This window comes from Sinocyclocheilus rhinocerous, unplaced genomic scaffold, assembly GCF_001515625.1.
Source record: "Sinocyclocheilus rhinocerous isolate Xijiao unplaced genomic scaffold, SAMN03320098_v1.1 scaffold504, whole genome shotgun sequence".
Classification (NCBI taxonomy): domain Eukaryota; kingdom Metazoa; phylum Chordata; class Actinopteri; order Cypriniformes; family Cyprinidae; genus Sinocyclocheilus; species Sinocyclocheilus rhinocerous.
In genome coordinates, this window is record NW_015645076.1 from 696,020 (window position 1) to 711,801 (window position 15,782).

At 37.4% G+C, this 15,782-nt stretch overlaps 2 protein-coding genes across 3 annotated transcripts; one reads left to right on the forward strand and one right to left on the reverse strand.

Annotated features, from left to right (window-relative positions):
* Nucleotides 1-402: 402 nt before the first annotated feature.
* Nucleotides 403-4,819, reverse strand: LOC107705561 (probable 8-oxo-dGTP diphosphatase NUDT15). Of its 2 annotated transcripts, XM_016508883.1 has the most exons (5): nt 4,740-4,817; nt 4,541-4,619; nt 2,856-3,032; nt 2,480-2,676; nt 403-907 (listed from the first exon to the last, which is right to left on the reverse strand). In XM_016508883.1, exons 3-5 carry the CDS (start codon nt 3,020-3,022, stop codon nt 804-806), a joined length of 468 nt encoding a protein of 155 aa, XP_016364369.1. In that variant the 5' UTR covers nt 3,023-3,032; nt 4,541-4,619; nt 4,740-4,817; the 3' UTR covers nt 403-803. The 2 variants fall into 2 exon arrangements, with proteins under 2 accessions (XP_016364369.1, XP_016364368.1); XM_016508882.1 differs by lacking the exon at nt 4,541-4,619 and having other exon boundaries at nt 4,740-4,819.
* A 56-nt stretch (nt 4,820-4,875) lies between these two features.
* LOC107705569 (succinyl-CoA ligase [ADP-forming] subunit beta, mitochondrial) lies at nt 4,876-15,421 on the forward strand. The gene is made up of 11 exons (XM_016508890.1): nt 4,876-5,116; nt 6,243-6,438; nt 8,583-8,682; nt 8,769-8,931; nt 9,155-9,283; nt 9,381-9,519; nt 10,812-10,973; nt 11,237-11,379; nt 11,484-11,604; nt 12,400-12,488; nt 14,101-15,421. Exons 1-11 carry the CDS (start codon nt 4,946-4,948, stop codon nt 14,173-14,175), a joined length of 1,488 nt encoding a protein of 495 aa, XP_016364376.1. The 5' UTR covers nt 4,876-4,945; the 3' UTR covers nt 14,176-15,421.
* The last annotated feature ends 361 nt before the right edge of the window (nt 15,422-15,782 follow it).

Sequence of the window (15,782 nt, forward strand, 5' to 3'; positions counted from 1 at the left end):
GATAGGGTGCGTGGTTTCTAAAAAAAAAAAAAAAGAAAGACTGTCCAACCTACCAGGTAATGTTTATTTAAATGCAGGTAAGATTTATGTGGAAAAAATAATATGTTATGAAATCCTTGCAGTAGTATTGCAAATACAAAGGGTGTTGTCTGGTGGGAACGGATAGAGGAAGTTATGCCTGAGGAAGTTATGACGAAATATTAGTAACACTTTACAATAAAATACAATTCATTATTAATATAATTAAATTCATATCATATATAATATTCATATAATATTCAATTCAATAATATAATCCAATTCATTATAGGTTAATGTTAATTTATTACTCGAAATGTTAAAATGTATATGTAGAAATTAGCTTTAAGCAAAATTAAATACTGTAAAAGTATTGCTCTTGGGATACCTAATGCATTCAGTAATGTTAACAAATCTGACCTTATTGTAAACTGTTACCTAAATATTTTAACATAACATCACCCATAACATGTTCAATACAGACTTTACCGGCATGTACAAAATAAATATCTGACTGATAAGACCTGATTGTTTAATAGCCTTAGATATAATTTAATACACGTGTGTTCAATAAAATCATTAGGCTACTGAGAAGCTGGAATAACATTCAGTAATGAATTAATTATGCATTACAGTCAATTTGAAAGTACAGTATGTCAATCTCACAACTTAAGGTCAGGGCGTGTGTCCTTTCGACAGGTCAAAGCTCTCTTCAAACTGAGTGAGAAAAGGCTTAAGGTGAGTCAGGGAGTGATACGGTTGATTTCTTAATTACAGAAACGCCTTTAACCCTTTCTGAATGGCTGGAAGTCCTGTTGTCTCAGGTTGGCTAAGGGCAAGAATAGCTGCTCTTCGGGGGGGAAATCCTCCCACTGCCTCCATGTCCAACCTGAGAAAGAAATAATTAATGAATCTGAATCTTTCAGTGAAATACTCCAGCGATACTGCTGCTGCTTGCCATTTGGGCAAATACAGTCAAATAATTAAAAATGAATCACTAATTTTTCAGTATTAGCTACTCATATAATAAATTGATGTCTAATACTAAATAAACTAATTTATACTTGGTCACTACTTACTCATAGAAATCATACATACTGTACAACATAGAAATCTAAAGCAGATGATTTGGTTTTATACAGTGCATGACATGTAAATATCCAGTAAATCTACAGATACTTTTGCTGCCATACTATTGTTTTGACTATTGACATATAGTCTGGCCCACACTGGTGTTTATTCTGGCCAAAAAGCACCCATTTAGATATTAAAAGTGTGCCTAAACAAAATATAAAGTGACCAGTAATTGTTTGTTTTTAAACTGCTGTTTCTTTCAAAGTTAAAATATGTTCTTATTACAAATAACTGAATATCACTCCAACTGATTATGTCTAAATGTATGATTGCAATTGATGGATATAATCAAGAAGATCAAGACTTTGAAGCTGGGACAGAGATTTCTTGTGTGTAGATCACTTTTAATTCTATGTTAAAGGCAGAGTAAGTGATTTCTGGTAGCCAATGTTGATATTTGAAATCACCAAAGCAAACACGCCCCTACCCCAAAAGGGTCTTGCCGTATTTTGATAGCTCCGCCCCACATATACGTACGCAACCCAGGCAACGATTAGTTCTGTGAAACAAAGCAAAACCAATGTTACACCATGTCTACGGACGTGAGCGGCGCGGCACAACAAATCCCCGACAGAAAACTGCTGCCGGGTTCTATTTATGACGTGCTGACACAAATTTCAAATGGTTTTCAACGGTCGTTTGATCGCGTCCAGTGTAGGCAGACTTTAGCTGTTGTAGACACACGTTGTTACTCACCTATTGAGAAGAAACAAAGCAACCTCGGCGTCCGATCGCAGGCCTCCGCTCCTTAAGTTCTCTCCAGCGCTGGAAAGCTGATCCGATATTTACACGGGTCCTACTTCTTGCCTTATCCTTCCGCAGACATTTTCCTCTTTTGTTTTTTATCCGCCATCTCTATCTTTCTGTCACTCGGCTCGGCTAATGTCCGTCCCATGCACTGAAAGCTCTCTCCTCCACATCACGAGTAGACACGCCCCTTATTGCTGATTGGCTACAAGTTTGTTTTGCGATTCGGCCCGAATCAGTTTTCTAAAGTGTTTTTGAAAAATCACATACCCTGCCTTTAATGTCATCTTAATTAATAGTTTGTCAAATATATCTATTCATTTTAACAACAAAAACATGGGATTTAAGCCTTTAGAGCTTTAAAAAAAAAAAACATGTCATCATTATTTTACACTGTACTCAAAAATTGTAATATTTGCTCAAAACCGCTAAAACCTGTTGTAATGGTGACTGCCAAGTTGGCGTGAGACAGGCAGTAGTCTCACATGACAGATTTTTATCACTATCATGAATGATCTGTGGGTGGGCCATCTGGGCCTGAGACTACACAGGCAACAACGCATTCAAAGAAATGGTCTACCTTCATTCTTCTCTGGCTCCAAATTAACCGGTTCAGCTGAGAAAGACCTGTCCAGTTCTCCCTGCATGAAGATTGTGACATAATGGTAGTTTTCCTCCAGTCTGATGGAGTTGATGACGGATGCAAAGCGAATGTTCTTCAGTTGGACGCCAGCTTCCTCCATCACCTCTCTCTGGGCACATTCCTCCCAAGTTTCTCTGATAATTAAAAATAATTTACATGCAACCCATGTGTTTAAATGCACTAGCACATAAGAAAAGTTAACATGAATAAAGCTGGAATTATAGAGGAACATAAATGTCTTTCTAATTTGATACTGGGATGGTTAACATCAGTAAAAGGCCAAACGGATGCACTTTTGTTACAGTGAACTCACCCGAATTCAATGTGACCTCCTGGTAACTGGTAGGTGCCTTTCCCAACTTTGGTTTTTCTTTTTCCTAACAAGACGCATCCTGGATTGGAGGAGTCTGTCACAAGAATCCCAAGTCCCACTCCAGGACGTTTGAGGATGGGTTTTCCATTTTGAACAGCCTCGGACATTGTATTTAAACTGTGTTAAAATGGACAAACATAGTTGTAGTCCAAACTTTATGAATCCCTATTAGGGTTGCAAAGGGGTGGAACATTTCCGGAAACTTTCACAAAAAAATCCCTGGAATATTCCAAAAAAATCCTGGAAAGTTTCCAAAATTTACTGGAAATTTACTGGAAATTTTCCAACTTTTTGCAACCCTAATCCCTATGACCTAAATAATTTACTTGGAGTACCATTTGAGACTTCTAACCTTTCGATAAAAAAATTATAAACAATAATAAACAAAATCATTCTTTATTGTATTTTACAGAGTAATGTGCATTTTTATGGTTTTAAATTTAGAGATATCTTGAGAAAAGGGTGGAAGAATCATTAATGTGTAAAAATAACTGTTGACCATGCACTATTAAAATGATGTACACTACAGAAACTACTAATGTTGTCTTTTTGTTATAGCTTGTCAAAAGTCATACCTAGACCTTGCCAAGGTGGAGGAAACATTAACCACTTAATAGAGCTGCTTAAAGCTGCAGTCCGTAAGTTTTGCCTCTTTGTCGCCATCTCTGTTTGAAAACCTGTAATTGCAGCTGTGTGTGGAATTATCTAGCTTGCTTGGGTTGTGAGTCGGCGCGGCTCCAGCGCGGATGAATCTAATGTTCTGAAGAGTATGTGTGGCAGTCAGTCACCGCACCAGTGTGAATCCTATACTTAGTAATCACACCAATGGTGATTTAATCTAAAGATCGGTTAGCTCATATCACATCAAACTGTTCAAATTATTATTATTGTTATACTTTATTCTCAAATGATTAATGTTAACAGCATCAGCATTGGTGACTATGAGTATAGTGTGTATTAGCGTGTAGATTTCAATTTCTGCACAGTCTAATCTAATTGTCATACTCTTCGAATTTCATATTAAGAAATTCTTTTAACCCAAAAAGCTAATTATGCTCCCTTCGAACTGGTTTTCTTTAAAATACAAATCTTTGTAATGCCATGCTATCTGTAATCAGAAGCACATTTATAACTGGGATATAATTTAATTTAATTCACATGTGTTTCATAAACACATAATCCTTTATGGATTACAATCCGCCATCAAAATGATACATTTAATTATTCCAGCTGCTGTGAGAAAAGGCTATAAACGATCCTCCACCTGCAGGATCCACACATGCAATAGCCTAGTAACCGGGACAACTTCTTTATGTTTACAGACGTGACGTAATGACGCAGTGCCATGCTAGAATTTCCCGCGAAAACCTACCCGTACCACTCAAATTAGAAAACATTATTATAAGCTAACCGTTGTGAATCGGGCTAAAGTACGGCGATAGTTTTGAACACTGGCTGGTTATGTACTTGCTCAAATATTGATTTCGGATCATTTTTAACCAAAAAAAGTTACGGACTGCAGCTTTAAATATCATTTGTGGGTAAAACATAAATTTGTGAATGAATCCATTTTTTGAATAGGTACATGATTCAATAACTTGACACAAGCACAAAAAGACACTCACTTGCTGCCATCTACTGGCGTGGATGTAAAGAGTCACTGAAGGAATCTTTTTGTTGAGCGGATTGAAAAGATTCGAGTCACTGGAATGAATCAAAACCTCCTCAATTAGTGAGAGGGAGGGACATGTGCAATGCTGGGGATCCGCATGAGCATACTTAAGCAACAGTTTTAGTGGAAACCACGTCAGAGTATAAACTTACCTATATCTTACTTGGTAGATGACTTTCCTGACAGAAAGCATACCTTTCACGATCTTGTTGAAGACTGTGCACTATGAGATGTACAAATGGCAGTAAATCATCTTAATTCCCAAAATAAAGCAAATCTTTATCACAGTAAACACGTGAACTGATTTTAATAGTAAGCTTTGGTTCACGAGGAAGGAAATAGCCAGCTGCAATTCTCGATGCGCAGTTGCGCAGTTGACGTACGTCCTGACGCAGGCGTGTCCAGTCATTTGTTTTTCTGCTGCGCTGCTTGTGCACAGAGCAACATGGCGACGTCCCTGATCTGCGGCCGGTTGTCCGCTGGACTGCGGAATTCCGGCTCCAGGACGACTTTAAGCTCGGCAGCTAAGGTCAGTTTTGCGTGCACAGATCAGATAGCTATATCCGACTGTCATTTGTGAAGCGGCTTGCTTTTTTGATCACTTTTAATGACCCCAAATAGGCGATTCTCCTTTGACATTAGCCTAGGGTGACCATACGTGCCATTTTCCCAGGACGCGTCCTGCACCCTACATTAGCCTTCAGGCTAACTGCCATCATTATTAATAATGCTTAGATTAGCAAACCTATTCATTATCTACTGAGCGGATGCTCTTTTGTAACGTTAGTTAGGCGGATCCAAGTTGAAATATCTGGGAGTTTAGTGTGTCTCTTTGTTTATATGGTTATCATTCACGCTGTAGCTGTCATCCCGAGTTAACTTTGACCTACATGGACAGAGGGCCAGTCTGTTTTGTTTCACCTCAGTGTTTCTGTTCAACTCTAGTGCCAGCTGGTTATTAAAGTTAACTCTTAAACCACTCAGATCTGCAAATATGCCCGTTGTAATGAACAAAATTATAGTTTCCTTAACTGTAATTCTAACCTGAATCATAATTTCATGTCTAAATGTTTGGTTATTAGAAGGTTGTACCCTGGAGTTAGACACCCAGGTTGCTCCATAAAGGACTATTCCTATAATGAGTGTAGGGCTGGACAATAATTCAATATCAATATGTATCGCGATATAATTTTTTTCAATAACGGTGATATGATTTTTAAACACATTTCCGATATTTCGATATACATTACCAGTGTTTGTCACTTTGGATTATGGCAAATCATGAATTAGTCTGTTAATCATCAATATATTGTTGGTGCAGACAGTGTTTCAGTAGGTGTTATGATTCCGCGTATTCTGATATCCCATATATTACTGGAAGACTCTTGACATTGCTTGGCTTCTTGTAAAGTCTGTTAAGTGTTCGTCTATTGAGCAAGGGAAAATCCTTTTCCTTGTAAAGCTGAGACTTTGCTTGTTCTTGTTTCCGTTTGTGGATTGCATTTAGCAATCTACAAAAGTTAGTGTTTGCAATGTAAATATGACCATGGCTTTGTAGCCACCATATCCCTTGTTCAATCTTATTTGGCAGGGTGACCAGAATTTATTTGTGTTGGATTTAATGTCTATTTTCTCTCTTTACTTACAATTACCAGGTGCTTGGTGGGACATCGGGTCTATTTGGTAACCATGGGCACCAGCCGTCTCCAATGCTATCAGTGCAGCAGCAGAGAAACCTCTCCCTGCATGAATACATGAGCATTGGGCTGCTGAAGGAAGCGGGCATCTCTGTGCCTGCGGGTTTGGTGGCCAGCACGCCTGATGAGGCTTATGCTGTTGCCAAGCAGATCGGTAAGAACTCATGAACATACACTGGACACTAATTGAGGAAAGTCGTCAATATTTATTCTCAAAGGGATGCAGGCTGCATAACTGTTCCATAACATATGCACACTGATTCACTTATATTTTCCACTGTTTACATATTTTACACATTGGAATGATCTTGAGTAGTATTTCAATACAGCATATATAAATTTAGGGAATACCATTGCCAATGCTTTTACATAGGTCAGATTACAGTGTTTTGAACAGGACAGCCAGATTACCCTATGTTAGGGTCTGGAATTTGCTGTGTGTTTGTGTTTCAGCTGTTGTGCTGTTCTCACACACGCTGCAGTCTAAACATAGATTTGCACCACCTCTGGAGAATGTGGCTACCCTAACCTTTAATCTAACTGTCAGCATATAGGCAGCACCTGCACAGACCCATGATGGACAGGCAGTGCTGTTAGCCAGAATAAAGGAGGGTAGGGTGTCACAAACATGGAGGAACTAGCTTTAGACTGAGAAACATGTAACATTAGAGAATGGGTTTAATTGACCCATTAGTTTGAATCTTGGTGTGTCTCAGATCAGCATAAAATTGGATTTCACTCCTTAACTTGCTGTTTCCAAATGAATAATCATTTGCTGTGCATTTCATTTCTGGTAAATGCACTGAAATGTACATTAAGGGTTGCAAAAAGTGGGAGTATTTTATGTGCAGAATTGCAACATGGACAAAGTTGGAAATATCCATAGTTTCACAATGTAAAATCAGCGGTTTAATGGCGTTCTGTGGGGCACTTCCCTTTTTCAGAGCTCCAACATGGTACAACTTTAAAAGGGTTAGTTCACCCAAAGCTGACAATTCTGTCAGTATTTACTCACCCTCTTGATGTCTAAACCCTATAACAGATGTTCTGTGGAGCACAAAACGAGGTTCATCAGAACGTTCATGCTGCTGTTTTGAAAGCAATCATGAAAAAGCACTTAATTCCAGAAAAAAAGATAAAAACAGTAATATTGTGAAATATTATATTTTTGTGTGTTTTTAAAAAAAATGTAATTTATATCTGTGATGTCAAAGCTGAATTTTTGTTTTTAGCAATCATTACTCCAGTCTTCAGTGCCACATGATCTCTCAGAAATTATTCTAGTATGATGATTTGGTGCTCAAGAAACATTTCTTATTATTACCAATGTTGAAAACAATTGTGCTGCTTAATATTTTTGTGGCAACCGTGATACATATTTTTAGGATTTGTTGATGAATAGAAAGTTCAATAGAACAGCATTTATTTCAAATAGAAATCTATAGAAATAATTGTAACATTATGTCTTCGCTGTCACATTTGATAAATGTAATGCATTGTAATGCAAAAAAAAAAGTACTATAACAGTAGTGTAGTGAAGAACAGTCAAATTCAAGCCATTAGGCAGGTAATGCAATGTAATGCAAAAAAAAAAGTACTACAACAGTAGTGTAGTGAAGAACAGTCAAATTCAAGCCATTAGGCAGGAAAAAGGCAGCATGATCATTTTGCTTAATATCTCCTTGTTCGGATGGGTCTTATGGGTTTGGAACACAATGAAGGTGAGTAAATAATTTAAAAGTATTTTTTATTAATACCATCTTAACCAATACCACAAATAAAATGTGTAGTTATGTCTGTTTATTGAAAAGTTGGCTTGTAAAGTTCCAACTCCCAGTCGAAATTTTATTAAACTCCACCTTATTGTTTTTACTAAGCAGGCAGAATTGAGTTTATGACGCCGGGCCTTCCTAAATCATTCTTATTGGCGTCATACGTCTGTTGTTTACAACTGGTTATGCAGTTTAAATCCTAGTGAATCAAAACTATTTAATCTGTTATGTGGCATTACATTTATCATAACAATCAGGTCCAGCCTTTCATAAGCCTGTTCTGTGTGTCCGGCAGCAGCAGGTCTGTGCAGGTTTAGAGACTGTAGCTAATTACAGTGTGACTCACTGGTTGAGGATGCAGCAATTCTGTAGTGAATTTTTCATCTCTGTCAATTTAAGTGGTATTTGTTTGTTTGCTAATGGCCTTTGAGCATGGCCATGTGTTTTGTGTACTTCTGTGTCTGTTTGGTTGGCATTATTCAAGGCTTTGTTTTCATTCTTGTTTATTCTTTCTCTTTTTTTTCAGGCTCTAAAGACCTGGTGGTTAAAGCCCAAGTGTTGGCGGGTGGTCGAGGCAAAGGCTCTTTTGAGGGAGGATTGAAAGGCGGAGTCAGAATCGTTTACTCGTGAGTGCTTGTGCCTACTTTATTGTTCGTCACTTTATTACTTTTCCTATTTCCTTTTTGTCTTCTCACTCTCATTGTGTCTGCAGGCCAGAGGAAGCGAGAGATATCTCCTCTAAGATGATTGGCAAGAAGCTGTTCACTAAGCAGACAGGAGAGGCAGGGCGAATCTGTAACCAGGTGTTTATCTGCGAGCGCAGATACCCACGCAGAGAGTATTATTTTGCCATCACCATGGAGAGGTCCTTCCAGGTGAGAGGTCAATACTGTGTGGTTTATCTACGAAACTGCTTTGCATATGTGTGCATCCAAGTACAGTAAGTATTCAAAAATGACATCACCACTCTACATGCTGCAGTAAGCAGAATGGCCAGTAGAGGGCAACTTTTACTGTGTTGTGACCTGAAATGTCAGCACTTTACTGGTTTCACCTGGGCTTAAAATAATCACGTAGGCTCTGCTTCACCCCCTACAGGGCCCTGTGCTGATTGGCAGTTCTCAGGGAGGCGTGAACATTGAGGATGTGGCTGCAGAGAATCCTGATGCCATTGTGAAAGAGCCTATTGATATCATGGAGGGAATAAAGATGGATCAGGCTATTAAGGTGAGGTGCAGAGTATTATATAGCTCTGCAAGACAGTTCCCACACTGACCCCTGCTTGAAAAATGTTTTTATTCTTTTTTTTCTCTCTCTCTCTCAGGTGGCGGAGAAGATGGGTTTCCCCCCTGCATTGATCAATGAAGCTGCAGAAAACATGTTGAAACTTTATGATGTGTTCATCAAGTATGATGCATCTATGCTAGAGATCAACCCAATGGTGGAGGATTCATCTGGCATTGGTACCCTGAAGCAGACACCTTGCACTTTAGATCATTATGTATACATTAAAGAACCCAGTCCTAGGGCTGCACAAAATAATATCAGTATCGTGAAATGGCTTTTTGGATAAGGCGATTTAATCAAATAATTATTGGCACTGTGGGTTTTAGAGTTAAACGTGACACTGTGTTCGTTTACATGTGTGCAGCTCATGATCTGGGGTTTGTTTCAGCATATCAGAGCAGATTGGTTTGTTTACTGTGAATTGAGCCACTCTGAGATGATGAAACACTGTTATAATATAATATATACTGCACAGTGCCACTCTTCACTCTGAAGACTCTACAGGCTGTATTAATTTGACGAAAAACAACCAAATAAAATGTGATGGTTTAACATTTGTACATAAAGAAATTATATCTTAGTAATTTTACAGTTGTACTAAGCCTATAAAAATAAAATTATTTTATCAAATACTTTTTAAAGTTTTTTAGAGTACAATAGTTTTATTACAATTTATTTGTTGTTTTGTATATAATAATAATCACAATAAAATTATTACTTTAAAAAATATATTGTTTTATTGTCATATTGAATAGGTCAAAAACAGTGGGAATGTGACCTATGAAAACTTGAGTTGAAAGAATTTTGTAAAAAAAAAAAAACTGTTCACTTAATGGTCATGGAAATAGATTTGAGTTAAGTAAAGAGTATACTGAAGTGTGAACAGCTAATCACTGAAATTCATGCTAACTAAAAATAGTAATTTTTCAGCTTTTTTAAATTATTTTTATTTTCTGTACTCCCCCAATCATTTTAGATTGAATAATAGCATCAAATAGAGCTATTCAAGTCATCTGGTGGGAATTTCTGTGTTTTTTTTCATATCCAGTAAATATAGCAGAAAAACAAATGCAATGTCAGTTTATTCCAATGTTGTGCAGCTCTACCCAACACTGTAATACTCTACAACAGGCTCATAGATTCCTGCTTTCATAGATGATTTCTTACGTGCTTTGCAGTGATGTGTATGGATGCTAAGATCAACTTTGACTCAAACGCTGCCTATAGACAGAAGAAAGTGTTCTGTACTCCCCCCAATCATTTTAGATTGAATAATAGCATCAAATAGAGCTATTCAAGTCATCTGGTGGGAATTTCTGTGTTTTTTTTCATATCCAGTAAATATAGCAGAAAAACAAATGCAATGTCAGTTTATTCCAATGTTGTGCAGCTCTACCCAACACTGTAATACTCTACAACAGGCTCATAGATTCCTGCTTTCATAGATGATTTCTTACGTGCTTTGCAGTGATGTGTATGGATGCTAAGATCAACTTTGACTCAAACGCTGCCTATAGACAGAAGAAAGTGTTCGACATGCGAGACTGGACCCAGGAGGACACCAGAGACAGACAGGCAGCCAAAGCAGACCTCAACTACATTGGCCTAGATGGCACTATTGGCTGTCTGGGTCAGTCCAAAAAACCCACAACCATCCATTAGAGAAACATTATCACAGCATTGAGTGGACGATTCAAAACCAAACCCACATATCAGCATTCTTGATATATTTACGTTTATATATATATATATATATAATATTAGAATTAAAGACCTTTATATATTACATTTTGCGCTTTTAGTAAACTAGATATGATTTGTACCATTTTGATTAGTTTGAATATTGAATATGTGTATGTATAAATCTATACATGTGATGTCACCTGTGTTTAGTCAATGGGGCTGGACTCGCTATGGCAACTATGGACATCATTAAACTGCATGGTGGAACACCCGCTAACTTCCTGGATGTTGGAGGCGGAGCCACTGCACAGCAGGTGACGGAGGCCTTCAAGCTCATCACGTCTGATAAAAAGGTATTGTCATAATCAAAGGAATTACATTGGCTTCTGTGTTTATTGCTGCTCTTTTTATTGGACCTCTCATGTCAGAAAATGTTTGTCTGTGTTCTCTGTAACAGGTCCAAGCTATTTTGGTGAACATCTTTGGTGGCATCATGCGGTGTGATGTCATCGCACAGGGCATTATTATGGCTGTCACTGACTTAGAACTGAAAATCCCCATCGTAGTGCGGTTACAAGGTGAGAGAGACCGAACTTAATACTGTGATTATGATTGATGGTGCGGGTGACTTTGATTAATGGAGAGGTGGAGGGATGATTTGAAACCCATTAAAAATATTTTCCGTTCCCATACTTTATTTAAAAGGGTGCTGATCTGAAAAATTGGATCATATTATCAGTTATACCGGTAAGAACAAGCAGGTTTCCTTAGAAAATCACATGAATAGGACTTATCAGGCTTATCAGAGGTTCTTGTGGTCATGGGAAAACCTGGAAATATTTGGGGATATTTTCAAATTGTTTTCAAGGCCTGGGAATAGGGAAATGGCATATGGAAATTACTATAGTAAATATAGATTTTTCTAGTTACACACTACTTTAAAATTATGTAATTAGTTAGAAGTTGCTCTTGTATAAAGTGAAACTTGCTTGCAAGCCATTATGATGTTGAGTTGTTTCAGTTTCTTTTTTTCAAAGAACAATTAACCAGTTCACAGATTGGTCAGAATGCTTCTTAGAATTCTTTAGAGAAGAAGTCTGAATTTGAAGAATTATTGAAAATCCTTATCCAGTAAACATAGATGGCTAGAAAGGTGATGGAAAAGTCTTGGAAATTCGTTAGTCAAAAACTGTGGGAACACTGTACTATCTATTTCAATAAAAAGTAGCACAAATCCCCCAGGAAGACTTGGAACGTCTAGGAGAGAAGAAACATTGACAGAAAGAAAAAGGTGTCTGGAAAGGGGTATTTGTGCAGGTGGCTCATGTTTTCTGTCCTTCATCTCACTCTCATCACGCTTGTCTGATCTCTAGGAACAAGAGTAGACGATGCCAAGGCTCTGATCGCTGCCAGCCCTCTGAAGATCCTGGCCTGTGATGATCTGGACGAGGCGGCCAAAATGGTGCGTTGCTCTTATTTATCCATGCATATGAGCAAATCCAAACTGACATAGGGTGGAAATGGTGAGAAGAATCTGCTCATCATGGTTCAGGAATCAAATTGATAGTCCAAAGAAATATGAGATTTTAAAGGAGTTGTTCACCCAAAAATGAAAATTCTGTCATCATTTAGTCACCCCTCATTGTTCCAAACCCATATCACTTATTCTTGAGAGACAGGACAAAATTTCCCACAACCTGCCATTAATGTTTGAAATAGCAACATTTACACTTTTTTTGGAAAATTCAATTAAATTCAATTCAAGTTTATTTGTATAGCGCTTTTCACGATACAAATCATTGCAAAGCAACTTTACAGCAAATTAGGTTTCTACAATATTTAGTGGTAGCTTATCAGTGGTGACTGTCAGTTAATGTACATATGGCAGAAATGTACGGAAAAATCAATTAAAGACGTAATCAAACAGACGATGAACACTATTAACAGCAATTATCATATGATGCAATCAAACTTATAGCAAAATATGGTAGTTCTGTATGTTGTTTCAGGGTTGGCAACCTTTGAGGACCTCTGAGGGGGTGGCATCATCTCAAACTTAAGGGGGAACACAAAATACTTCAGGAGAGGAACCAAAAAGACTTGGCCTCATGGGATCAAGAAAAGGTATCAGATTGTGGTAATTCAAGTTTATTTGTACAGCGCTTTTCACGATACAAATCATTGCAAAGCAACTTTACAGCAAATTAGGTTTCTACAATATTTAGTGGTAGCTTATCAGTGGTGACTGTCAGTTAATGTACATATGGCAGAAATGTACGGAAAAATCAATTAAAGACGTAATCAAACAGACGATGAACACTATTAAAATAAAGAATAAAAATTCACATGCATAAGAAAAAATGTTTTTTACAACACTTTTCAACAAGGTTCAGTTCATTAATAGTAGTTCGTTCTTTAGGTTTCATGAACTAACAATAAAACATACTTTTACAGCTTTTAATAAACTTGGATAATATTAATTTCTACATATTTTAATATGTCAAGTTATAAATAAAAAATAAATACATAATACGTCATTCAAGTATAAATTATAAATGGCTTTAATAATGTATTACGAGCGAACAAACAATCAAACAAATAAATTATGAATAAATTCATCTAGATTAATTCATGCTGTGTAAAAAAAATGCTGTTCATTGTTAACTCATGCTACCTAATCCAATAACTAAGGGTAACAAATTGCACCTGTGTCATTTAAAAAGGGAAAGTGTACAAAAGGAAAAATGAAAGCACATGTTGCAGTCCATACAACTTTGCATCAAATAGAATCAAAGCAAATCTCATTATTACTATACAATGACTATACAAAACCAGATATCCAGCTACAAGCAATTTGTCTTTCCACTCTGAAGTGATCATACAGCGGTTCACGACAGCCAGGCAGAACATATTCAGTTTTTTTTTTTATGTACCGTTATGTAGAGTTTTTTTTTAACAATCAGCAATCATCACTTTTTGCTTTTTACTATTAACGTTTAGGACACTGTTATAATTAAGCTGATTATAATTAAAGGTTAAACATTTACCATACCTTTCTCTCTCTTTTTCTCTAGGTTGTAAAGCTCTCTGAAATTGTATCATTGGCTAAAGAGGCCCAGGTTGATGTCAAGTTCCAGCTGCCCATCTAACAGTGCAAACCTACAAGCTACATCACTATTCAGACCATCTTATATGAACTGAATCTAAGCCCACCACTTGAACTTGTCTAGTCTCAGACCTCCAGTAGAGATCTCCTCAACCCCGTGTCCTGGTCAAGCTTCTGTCATCTCTCGTTTCTGTCTCTTTGTGGTTCCCCGTTCCTTCTGTCTCATCAGTGCTTTCAGATTGTTAAAGCACATGTGTATCTGCATGGTGCCACTTTCATTTCATGCAAATCAACATCACCCAGTGCAGAGCCCATCAAACCAGTCCACTAACATATTGTTGGATTTTTTGGTTCCATTGGTTTAGATTGGGTCAGTGTTACTGCCTACTGTTGTTTTTCGTCAATGTTATTGTTTGTTTGATTTCTTAAGTGGAGGATGTATTTAGGTGGGACTGTATTTATACTGTTGAAATGTACGGAGATCTGACTCTTTGGGTAAAGAATGTCTCGGACACATTGGTCCTATCTTTTGCCACATATATATATATACACACAGTATCATAAAAGAAAATCCCATCCCTCCCTCCCCTCCTTCTCTTTTCCAGTGGGAGTGAGTGTCGCTGCAGGATGTCTTCTCTGTTCTCCTGAAGAGAAATACACCATTTCCCTTTTAAGTAAACGCACAAGCACTCACAGGGAATATTTGTGTTATTGGTGTTCTCTCAGTCTGACATGGAGCCACTGGAGCAGCAGCTGCAGAAAATAATAAAAATACTGAAGTGTCTTAGAGGATGATGATTCATTCTACTCAAAGACTCTGTCACTGTCTATTTTTGAAATGTAGAACATGTACTTCTTTGGCAAAGTAAGTCCCTTGAATCATCTTTCATGTTAGAGTGGGTCCTATAGTGAGAATTCAACTTTCTATAAAGGAAAGTGCTCTGAATTTGGCAGCTCACAATTTGAGGTCTGTAATACCTCAACCATCCAGTAGCATTCCTATTCAACTCAATGGCAGTTGCCCAGCTGGTGCAGAACCTCCTGAAAGTATGTGATATATGATTTATTCTTAAAATATTAGATTTTTGTCTAAAATGTCTAAAACTGCACTTGGTAAAGTTACAAATGACTTGTTTCTAGCATCTGACTAAGGCTGCATTTCGCTGCTTAGATCGATTTTAGTGCCGTGTTTGACATCATAGATCATGACATACTATTACATAGATTACAGAATGACATTAGTATTCAGGAACAGGCATTAAGATGGTTTAGATCAGGGGTGCAAAACACAGTTTCTGCAGAGTTTAGCTTCAGCTATTCAAGTCCTTCAGGCTTGTTTGAAAACTACATGGTATGTTTGTTAGAGCAGGGTTGGAACTAAACTCTGTAGGGCTTGACCCTCCAGGAATTGGGTAGTTAAGATCCTACCCATCTGACGGTTACCATTGTATCTCTGTAAATGAGGAAGAATCCAACCTTACAGCTGTAAAATATGGAGTGCTGCAAGGATCTGTGTTAGGCCCTCTGCTGTTTATATATATATATATATATATATATATGCGCTGCCTCTTGGAAATACTATGAGAAAACACTGGATTAGTTTCCACTGTTATGTTGATGATACTGAGCTATATATTTCTTCAGACCAGA

Coding starts and splice junctions, on each gene's coding strand:
- LOC107705561 (XM_016508882.1), bottom strand. CDS start 4,780: ATGCTTTCTGTCAGGAAAGTCATCTACCAAGTAAGATATAG. Junction 3,033..4,739: donor ATCTACCAAGTAAGATATAG/GTAAGTTTATAC, acceptor ATTTTAACACAG/TTTAAATACAATGTCCGAGG. Junction 908..2,479: donor GGAGCCAGAGAAGAATGAAG/GTAGACCATTTC, acceptor TTTCTTTCTCAG/GTTGGACATGGAGGCAGTGG.
- LOC107705569 (XM_016508890.1), top strand. CDS start 4,946: ATGCGCAGTTGCGCAGTTGACGTACGTCCTGACGCAGGCGTGTCCAGT. Junction 8,683..8,768: donor GGAGTCAGAATCGTTTACTC/GTGAGTGCTTGT, acceptor TTGTGTCTGCAG/GCCAGAGGAAGCGAGAGATA. Junction 11,380..11,483: donor TCATCACGTCTGATAAAAAG/GTATTGTCATAA, acceptor TCTCTGTAACAG/GTCCAAGCTATTTTGGTGAA.